Genomic DNA, 11,339 nt, shown 5'->3' with positions numbered 1-11,339 from the left:
ACCTCGCCGGACTGAGGGGAGACGTTGTACTGCACACACACACACACACACACACAGACACACACACACAAACACACAAAGACACACAGACACACACACACACACACACACACAAACACACACACAGACACACACACACGTTAGACATTATCAGGTATCTGGATCCACACTGCAAAAACTCAAAATCTTTCCAAGAATATTTGTCTTACTTCTTGTCAAAATGTCTCATTTCTAGTCAAAACTAATCTCTTTCCACTTAAAATAAGACTCATCACCTACAAATTAACTTGTTTTTAGGTCATTTTCACTTGTTTCAAACAAATTTTTCACTTGAAATAAGTAGAAAAATCTGACAGTGAAAGCAAGTTCTTTGTGCTTGTAATAAGAAAGAAAAACTTGCCCCACTATCAGATTATTTCAAGTGAAAATATGCTTGAAAGGAGTAAAAAGCGTCTAAAAACAAGGCACTTTTTAATGTTTTGAGTCTTATTTTAAGTAGAATTAGATTTGTTTTGACTAGAAATTACATTTTGACTAGAAATAAGACAAATATTCTTGGTAAGATTTTGAGTTTTTGCAGTGCATCTTCCTCCTCCTCCTTTCTCCTACTGTACCTCTCCTTTTAGTCTCCACAGCACCATTGACAGACAGAGAGACGTCCACTACAACCTCAGCAGCATCATCATCATCATCGTCTTCAACAAGTCAAGTCAAGTCAAGTCAACAGTGAACAGCGAGCAGCGAGCCATTTCCATGTGCGACTAGACGGTGAATGGAGCGACCGGCTGCGAAGCCTCAGATTAAAAAGGCGTGAAGATCCTGTAATAGTCGCTGTCTAACAACCAGCTGGTTCCTCTGTGAACTCCTCATCCACTTAGATCAACAGCAGGAGCAGGAGCAGGAGGAGGAGGAGGAGGAGGAGGAGTCAGCCAGGAAGTGTGTTACTGGGTAAGGGCGACAGGTGACGCAATATATTTTCTTCACTTCTAACTCATTTTTGAAGGGATAGTTCAACATTTTGGCAAATTGGCCCATTGCCATAATCCCTATAGTCTTAGCAGTAGGTTCATTACCTTTAATTGTCGGTGCAAGCTGTTTTTTAGAACGGTGGAGCAGAGCCGTGAGCTGCTCAGAGCTACACTACGGAGGCTCATTATGGGATTTCTTGGTTTCCCTCATCAAACTCATCAAATACACAATCCAACAACTCCACAACGCTCTGGTGGACAAGTTGTGACCTGCACATTCACCACGCTATGAGATAATAACACAACGTTACCACACAGAGTTGTTTTAGAGGGAAATACAGAGACTGATGATGAAAAACTGTCCCTGAAGACAACACGCATCAGCGGTTTTGCATGAATTTACCTCTAAAACAACTCTGTGTGGTAACGTTGTGTTATTATCTCATAGCGTGGTGAATGTGCAGGTCACAACTTGTCCACCAGAGCGTTGTGGAGTTGTTGGATTGTGTATTTGATGAGTTTGATGAGGGAAACCTCAATCAATTTGGCCACGGTAAAATGTGTCACAACATTTTTTTTGTGCATTGTCAGCACCGTAACTGTTGTGTTGCTATGTCGCATTTGCAACACTTTCAGTTTGTTTGGTGAAAAAAATCCATCAAACGTCGACTCACATCTTCAATTTTGTATTATAAAGTAAAAATAAAATAACAATAAATCAAAATATGATATTTTTGCACATCATTCAGCCCTGATTCAAAGTAAAAACAGCTAAAAATGTGTATTATTTCTATCAGGAAGAGGAATAAGATGTGAAACTTTGCTCCCTCGCTCAGATTGAGGTTATAAATTTGATTCTGTTTATTCCAAGTTTGACAGAATTTTTCGAGAATATGTTGCCTTTTGCATCTTTAATATTTTCTGAATTATTTCACGCCAGTCGCTCTTACTGTACTTTCTAGGAGTAGATTATTTTAACTTGCAGCCAAAACAACCTGCAGCAGCTTTATATCCGTCCTCAGGATCAAGCACGAGTACAAATTATCTGTATTTGATGTTTTGTGATGCCACTCTAGTACAGGTTTAGTTTGATGCAGCTCCAGAATATAATTTTAAAGTGATTTGTCTCCATTTTGCCACTTAGTCTCCAACATTTTGAGTTTATATTCTTATATTTTCAACCTAAACTATCACTTAACACTGAGTTGAGTTGAGCAGGAAGCTGATTTGAGGATGTTATATAAAGCAGCAGCAGGAGGAGACGACTTTACTCCTGTGTACGTTCTCACCTTGGGCAGCTCCCACTCCGACCTCGATCCGTCGGCGCTGTAGTAATACGGTCGGCCCTGTTCGTCCACATGTTTTATCCACTGGAAACACACATAAACATATAAGCACACGTCAGTAAAAAAAACACAGGTGGAAACAACAACAACAATGAGCAGCGATAGCATCGGAAACGCAGCCGCACCTTCTCCTGTGTGTATTCAGACACGTAGAGTGTGTGTCCGTGCTCGTCCAGCTCCTCGGACCAGCCTCTAGGGGGCGACCCGTACTGGCTGTCCGACTGGCTGGAGTGGGTGCTGTGGCAGTTCTCCTCCGACGACAGGAGCTGTGGAGCACAAACATGGAGATCCGGGAGGTTTATACGACTAAAATACTATAAATAAAAAACACATGAGACATTAAAGCCTCAGAAAAAACATGTACTTTATGATCTCCTTTTATAATGTTTTATTTTCCTGTGTATTTCTCAAGAATCGTTTTAAAAATAAGAAGTTCATAAGAATTTCTTATGAATCAGCCTGTTAGTTTAACTTGGTATAAAGACTGGAAACAGATGTTTATTGTGCTGATTAAATAAATAAAATTAAAACAATGTGTTATGTTTTAGGTGTTTTCAGGTCACTGATGTTATGTAGACGGTGTCCAGAGGATGTTTCAGACTCGAACCCGTAGATATGAACTACTGTAAGAGGGACTTATGTGTGTATACAAAAGCAAAGGTACGGACAAATGTAAAACAAAGATGTATATTAATTAAATGGAATAATCTAGAATTAGAAATCAAACTGTGTAACACACTTAACAGATTCAAAAACGTATTTAAAGATAATATTATTAATGAATATAAAAGTGAATTATAAATACCAATGTGCTCATAAACTGCTGTATGTAGAATATGCAGGTTTTGTTCTGTCGAAATTTTTTAAATGAGTGAACAGAAAATGTTAATTTAAATTGGTTAAAGTGCATTGTATTGCTTTGTTGTGTTGTTTTTTTTGTTTCTATACTTATATAATATTTGTCTATTGTACTTGTTTTTAAAAGACCAAAATAAACACACTAAACTAAAAAACTAAAGTGATTATAAAAGAGATTCTACCTGTTTTTCCAAGTCTTGTTTAACAAAAAAAGAAAGAACCTGCTGCATGAAAAACAGACGGTATGTCCCAACATGTTCTGTGTTCTTTCATCTGTTATATAACAAACATTAAGTTCAAGTCACTTCCACATCTGGACCACTTCTGGCAAACGCAGAGAATCTTCCAGCCAGAAGGAAAAACAGCCGGAGCAGACTTCCAGATGTGGAAGTCGACTCGGGCCGACGTCGGGCCAGAGGTCAGTTTTTACTATTAAAGTGTAATATTTGCAGTTAAAGGAGAAGTTTGATGTTTTATCTTCTTTCTTTTTCTTCTTCCTGTTTCTCATGTTTTGCAACTTCTGTTTTAAAAAACTTCTGCTCAACCTCCACACACCAGTGGTTACATAACTAAACTGCCTCCATCTGGTTTGAAGATTGAGTTGTATTCAGTCTGATAAACTGATTATAATCTACATATATACACATATATAGCTACTATCTAACTTGTCCTAATCTTCCTCACATGTTGCTGTGATACACCACAGCTCCACAGGGGGTCAGTGTGGCGCAGCGGGGCAGGAAACAACAACCTGACAGGAAACCAGAACTTCCTCCTATCAAAGGTGCTCTGGTTTCTGAACCTTCAGGAACCACAACAACATTTTTTTTTTTTTTTAAACCCTTTTGAGGTCCAACCACACCTTCGTCTTCACCCTCAGTCTGTTTATTTTAATTATTTAACACAACGTCCAAACTAAACTCCTGAATCTCACCTTCTGTTCTGAACCCTGTGGTGGTTCACACAGTCAGAAGAACGACTGAAACTCACTGACATAGTATCTTACCAAACAGCAGTAAAAAATATTCAAAATGTATTTAGGAATCGGGAGGCAGGTTATTATTAAATTCAAAATCTGAAATATTTGAAAGGTTGTTGTATATCTATTAGCGGTGGCAAGTTATGGAACAATCTAACTAAAGCGAGGACCTCAGACAAAGTCCAAATATCAACCAGTTCAAGAAAATGTACAGAAATGTGTTACTTATAATGGATAATGATCATTAATGATTATTGGTGGTTATTATTCATTACTCCCTGATTGATATCGCATGGGAATGAGAGGCAGAAAAGCCAATGTGTATATGTATGTGTAGTGTTTGTATGCATATGTGTAGATATTTTTAGTGGGGAAAATGAGTATTTGCGTCAATAGACTTGCATGGTGAGCAGCATAGAGGCCATGACGGTTAAATGCATGACTCATTGTTCTGTTTTTATAACTGTACCTGCTGATTGGTCTCTCTGCAGCTCTCTGTCAGTGATCCCCGGCTCTTGGTTTGGTAAAATGTTGTTCTTTTTAGTTCCAGATTAACGGCACTAATGGATAAAACGGTGCATTCAGACCTGTCTGTAACCGATGCATCAGTTTGTTCTGCTACATCAGTTTCTGTAGGTCTGGAGAAGCTCTTGTGTGACACCTTGGTGATGATGAGAAACCTTTTTATAGGCGTCAGTTTGGACTAAAGCAGCTGATGTTACTTAACTTTGCACTGACAGGAGACAGGATTACTTTCTAAACACTGACAGACTCCAGCTGCTCTCTTGGCTTCCCAAACCTTTCTGCTCCTCCTCCTTTCCTTCATGTGTTCAATACTTATTCCCTGTGTCATTTCACTTTATTATTACACATTACTTAATTTATGGACATAAATGTTTGGATTTCTTTGTGTGTGTGCATTAGTTGGGTTGTTGCCGACATCTGGTGAAAATGTCATGTCGATAGCTCTATTAGAAACATATTCTCTGAGAAAAATGTTGAAGCGCTCAATACTTATTTTCCCCGCTATTATTTTTTTATTTAGACAAAGGGGTGAGAGCTACTGTATGCGCTTCTTCTCCTTTTTGAATGTCATTTACTTTCTTTTTTCTGTGTTTTATCATTTTGCTTCCTCAATGTTCATTTGGTAACACTTTACTTGACGCCTATCTTTATAACACATTAAAATCATACTTATAATGAGCTATAATGCAGTTTTAACACTGTATAACTATAGTTACAAACACTCATAAATGATCATAATGCTTTATAACAATAATCATAACACACTATAAAGCATCTTATCTTGACTTATAAGGTCAGGTATTATAATACGTTGTAATTGTTAGTAACTCTCTGACAATGCCCACATTTATAATGCATTATAAATATAGTTATAATGTGTTATAATTGGCTTATAAACGTGTATAACTATCATTATAAATACTCATAATAAATCACATAAGACTTTATAACAATAAGCATAACACATTATAGAGCATTATAACTCTATTATAATACTAAGACCTTATAAGCCATTCTAAAATGCTCTATAATGTGTTATGTTTATTGTTATAAAGCCTTATTAATTAATTAATTAATGAGTGTTTATAATGATAGTTATACACGTTTATAAGCCAATTATAACACATTATAACTATATTTATAATGCATTATAAATGTGGGCATGCGAGTTACTAACAATTATAACGTATTATAATACCTGACCTTATACAGTAAGTCATGATAAAATGCTTTATAGTGTGTTATGATTATTGTTATAAAGCATTATGATCATTTATGAGTGTTTATAATTATAGTTATACAGTACAGTGCTATAACTGCATTATAACTCATTATAAGTATGGTTATAATGCGTTATAGAGATAGGTGTCAAGTAAAGTGTTACCGTTCATTTATTTATTATGTTGTGCAAAGAATTTGCTCAGTAGCAATCAGGAAGACTTATATTATTTGCATCATTTCGGAATAAACAGTACAAAAACAAGTCACATGATCAGTCTCGGTTGTTTAGCCGCATGTGAACCGTCCCTCACCTCGTTCTCCGCCGTCCCCTGACTGTCTCCGCGGAAGCTGCTGGTGCTGCCGCTGGTGTCTCTGGTGCGCGGCGGCTTCCATGTCCGCTCGCCGGTGGCCCGGTTGTAGTAGAAATGCCGCCCGCTCAGGTCCTTGTGGGTCTCCCAGTCGCCCAGGATGTGGAGCGGCGAGCCGGACGGGACGGGCGGGAGGCTGGACTGGGAGATCTTCAGCTCCTGGAGGTTGGTGTAGACGGGAGAGTCGGAGCGGCCCTGGCCTGTAGGCGACGTCGTCTGGAGGAGGAGACAGAGAGAGAGAGAGAGAGATGTGTTTAGATCTGTGCAGGAGTTTTAATTTTGTTTCTACAGAAACTTTAAAGGGGATAGTTCACCCAGAATACAAATTTCACTCATTATCTACTCACCCTCATGTGGACTAAGGGCTGGGAGAAGTTTCAGAGTCCTCCGTGGCTTCTCTGAGTTACAGGGGGTCTCGGCGTAGCAGTGCATGTCCATATAACGGTTGCAAATGGATACCAACTGTCTTCATAACAAAAAGACACACCAAAAAACATCCAGATACCTCCATGCTGCTCGTATGTAATGTCCGTCTTGTATTGAAGCCCCGAAATGCAAAATTGTTCCGAAAAAAATTAAATAAGTCTATATTTCAAGCTTGTTTGTAGCAGAAGCTCCTCTTCCTGGTTCGTCCAAATTGAACCGGACTTATTTAATTTTTTTCGGGACAATTTTGCATTTCGGGGCTTCAATACAAGACGGACATTACATACGAGCAGCATGGAGGTATTTGGATGTTTTTTGGTGTGTCTTTTTGTTATGAAGACAGTTGGTATCCATTTGCAACCGTTATATGGACATGCACTGCTACGCCGAGACCCCCTGTAACTCAGAGAAGCCACGGAGGACTCTGAAACTTCTCCCAGCCCTTAGTCCACATGAGGGTGAGTAGATAGTGTAATGAGTGCAATTTGAATTTTGGGTGAACTATCCTATCCCTTTAATGAATGATTTTCCAGGAATTATTCCACAACCAGAAGGAAAAGCTCCAGTATCTGAGGAATGCTGGTCCAGCTCGGCTCAGAGAACCAGCAGCTATCACTTCCTGGAGATGTTCAAATCAGAAACACACACACACATCTCTCTACGCCCGGTCAGTCAGTGTGCATGAACGCAGCTCCTTCTCCTTCTAGCCAAGTGCACAAGGTGCTGCAGTGAGTTACGAGTGTCTCTGAGTGTCTGCAGACCAGGATGCAGCTGCTGATCCAATCAGGCAGGCGCCCATGTGGTTTGCAGACACTCGAAACATAACCAAGTCGTCGTCGGTCCAACTCTAATCAGCTCCTCAAACCAGATGCAGCAGCAGCAGCAGCAGCAGCAGCAGCAGCAGAGTTACATAACCATTTATCTGTCCGCTGAAACACCACGTCGACCGCTATCATCAACAACACAGAGCGATACCGGTGTTACAGTGTGTTCAGCTTTAACTTTCACAGCACCTCAAAAAAATCTGAGTTGCAGACAAAAAGCTTCACAGGAAGAAGAGAAAAAGGGAAACGACGATGACGAGATAAAAACAAGTGTGAAACCTAAAATCCAAAGTTTTAAGAAGCAGAAACAGCCACAACAGAGACATGAAGTCCTAAAACCATCCCAAAATCTATCAAAATCAATGCACATATTTTTGTTCTCGCAGATAATTCAACACCGGGTCGCACTGCATCCAGTTATTATGAATAGTAAATGGTAAACAATAGTCTAAACCAAACATTAAATAAATGAAAATGCTTGTTTTTGTTTTTTCTGAGCTGAAAGTACAGTTTTATATCAAAATATAACATAATAAAATATGTTTCTCATCCAGTAGACCATGTAAACATTACTTGAGGAGCTTTTCATGAACTATTTTCTTGTATAAAATTCATTTTTAAGATTAAAAATGAACTATTTTCACAAGTTCATTAGTCTGGACGTGACCTTTGTTTCAGTGTTTCATCCCTATTTCTGACCAAGTTTCTAAATTGTGACCAAATGTTCGTTAACACGCAGGTAAATTCAGTATTTTTAAAGGATGTATTGGATGTTGCAAGGAGGAAAAAACAACCATCTCCTTAGCGACCAATGACCATGTTGCCATAAACATGAACATTATGTAAGAAAATGCACAGATATGAATGAGGAAGTGAAGTCGACACATCGATCCTAATGACACAACTTGTTGTTGTTTCTTCTTTTTCCCCTTCTTTGAAAACTTGGCAGCATCCGAAGGTCACTCACTTCCACAAAAGCCAGAAAAGCCGCGTTTCCACGGCGACGGCTCGGAGCATTCAAAGCATTTTGCTTCTCAAAAATATTTCTGGGTTTTCTCTCTTTCTTTTTCTTTTTTTTTTCTTCTAGGGAGCCTCTTAAAGGGATAGTTCACCCAAAATTGAAATTTCACTCATTATCTACTCACCCTCATCATGTGGACTAAGGGCTGGGAGAAGTTTCAGAGTCCTCCGTGGCTTCTCTGAGTTACAGGGGGTCTCGGCGTAGCAGTGCATGTCCATATGACGGTTGCAAATGGATACCAACTGTCTTCGCAACAAAAAGACACACCAAAAAACATCCAAATACCTCCATGTAATGTATTGAAGCCCCGAAATGCCCCGAAAAATTAAATAAGTCTATATTTCAAGCTTGTTTGTAGCGGTTCAAGAAGCTTCTGCTACAAAACAAGCTTGAAATATAGACTTATTTAAATATTTTCGGGACAATTCCGCATTTCGGGGCTTCAATACAAGACGGACATCACATACGAGCAGCATGGAGGTATTTGGATGTTTTTTGGTGTGTCTTTTTGTTACGAAGACAGTTGGTATCCATTTGCAACCGTTATATGAACATGCAGGGGGGTAGATAATGAGTGATATTTAAATTTTGGGTGAACTATCCCTTTAAACCGACGCCAGAGACCAGAGGAGCTGCATCCAGCACCGAGCGGATAAATAAATACACCGAGAGAGAGGAATTAAAAACCAGAGGCTGTGCCAACAACCTCCACTCCCTCCTCTGTTTGTTACAGGTGAGGAATGTGGAGCTTGGACTGTTTTCAGGACACAGATGGGACTTCCTGCCGCTCTTGGAATAACAGGAATATTTTTCACATAAATTATTATTTAATATCCTACACACAGAGACACACACACACACACACACACACACAGACACACACACGTGGAGGCAGAGGAAAAGGTTTCAGTAGCCTCCTGCTGTTTTCAGTTAGCTTCACCCGCTGTTCCTCAGTTTCAGTCCAACGCTCGGCGACTTGGCTGAACTCCTGAACGCTTCAGACTCATCACTCACTAACCACAGCTCAGCCTCTCTGTGTGTGAATGTTGCAACTTTAATTGGCTTTTCTGGGAATAATAATAATATAATAATAATTGCTGAGAGAGCTGAGATTTAGTGGATCATGCAGTTAATTCATGTCATTCATGTTAAAATGTGTGTATTTAAAAGTAGTAAATCATGGTATCAAACTCAGGTTAATTAAAATGTCAATTAATAAATCATGTTAAAATGTCATATATTTGAAATCATGTAGGTTTAAAAAGAGTTAAAAATGTAATGTATTTTAAAAGACTTTAAAAGGTTAAAAAGTTAAAAGTATGGATTGTGCGTGTTTATAGGAGGTTAAAGCTGCTAAGGTTAAAATTATTATCATTGAGAGTGATAAACATGTCTTTATTTCATTTTGGCTGCTTTAAATATGGGTTTTTTTTCTACATATTCTTCAGATTAATTTCTAGTAGTTTAAGATTAAGGTTAAAATCAATTATTTGATCTTGTGTTATGTTGATTTATTATTTTTTCTTGATCAAGTTTAAGGTTTTTCACCTGCTTTTGGCCATGACAACTTTTCAAATAAAAGAAAGAAAAGAAAGAACTGATTCCTGGTCCAGTTGAAATCCTCCGAAGCAAGCTGCTGCCCCTTTCAAGTGGGGGAAACTTCACTAGAGTGAGGAGAACTTGACAATAATAATAACGACGATAATAATACGATAACGATGCAGATGGTCTGAGCGAGAGGTCGGGGGTCGAATCCATTTGGATTCTTCTCAGTCCAGACACAAACCACCAGGCTGCTGCATCCGCTGCAGCAGGAACGGACAAGTGTTAACGACGTCCAGTCTGACACTTTCCTGTCTCCACTTTCATTCACACAGACAACAACACAGCACACACACACACACACACACACATTAAACTCATACTGTTACAGGAAGTGTTTGAAGCAGCTACTCACAGGTTCAAGTGGAATAAAAGTAAAATTGAAACTGAAGCACATCCATCGTGACAATGCATCATCATAATGTAATGTGTTATCTAAAGGCTCTTTCCACAGAGCGAAACCAACAAGAGGAAACCGACAACAGAACAGTTTCACAACATTGTCGTGCATCGCTAACAACATAAAACTACAGATTTGAAAGACAATGTGAAAAAGCATCCTTTGAAATTAGTTCCAGTTTTTAGTTTTTAGTATCTCGATCTGCCTCGACTCAGCACTTTCACTTCAGCGTTGTATATTCTTGGATAAATCAGTCTGTGTGTGACTAGTACAGGTCTAAACTGATGAAAACACACAGTATCTGTATCTGAAATCACATCCTCCTCCTGTTTCAATGCAAATCAAATTAAAAACCAATCGTTCCATCTGCAACCATGACTCATCACACTCACAATACATCTATCTGCCAATACAAATGCAATATTTCCCAGTAACTGCAAGTAACTGCATTATGTCCAAAGTGACCTCCAGAGCCACGGAGGACACACACACACACACACACACACACACACAAGCACTGTTTCTGCAGCTGCGGCACCAAACTGCACCTTTAAGGATCTTTTAATAATAATATTATTAATAAGAAGAAGATGAAGAAGGGAAATGAAGAAAGAAGCGAGAGCTCCCTGGAAATCAGACTAAAAATAGCGGCTCTCTCTATCAGGAGACACCGAGCTCTGCCCTGCTTTGCAGAAATGGACTGTTCTCTATTAGAAAGATAGAAAGAAAAAAAAAAAAGCCTTACGCAACCTGGCTGCACCATATGCACAGACACAAGTCCAACACATGGCTGCAGCAGAA

General features: G+C 39.0%; 1 protein-coding gene across 3 annotated transcripts in view; it reads right to left on the bottom strand.

The window, feature by feature from the left end:
• The window catches only part of arhgap12b (Rho GTPase activating protein 12b), a 75,718-nt gene that overhangs the window by 12,941 nt on the left and 51,438 nt on the right, over window positions 1-11,339 (bottom strand). For all 3 annotated transcript variants that reach the window (XM_085762948.1, XM_085762947.1, XM_085762949.1), the window contains exons 3-6: window positions 6,209-6,481; window positions 2,440-2,580; window positions 2,258-2,338; window positions 1-29 (exon numbers count right to left, since the gene is read on the bottom strand). The exon at window positions 1-29 is cut by the window's left edge and continues 94 nt beyond it. In XM_085762948.1, coding sequence (XP_085619074.1) covers window positions 1-29; window positions 2,258-2,338; window positions 2,440-2,580; window positions 6,209-6,481 — 524 coding nt within the window. The remainder of the gene's footprint in view (window positions 30-2,257; window positions 2,339-2,439; window positions 2,581-6,208; window positions 6,482-11,339) is intronic.

This window comes from Trachurus japonicus, chromosome 20 (assembly GCF_045865225.1).
Source record: "Trachurus japonicus isolate A0001 chromosome 20, Traja_1.0".
In the NCBI taxonomy this organism is placed as follows: Eukaryota; Metazoa; Chordata; class Actinopteri; order Carangiformes; family Carangidae; genus Trachurus; species Trachurus japonicus.
Note: the sequence above shows the minus strand (reverse complement) of the source record. Positions and strands in the feature narration are given on the sequence as shown.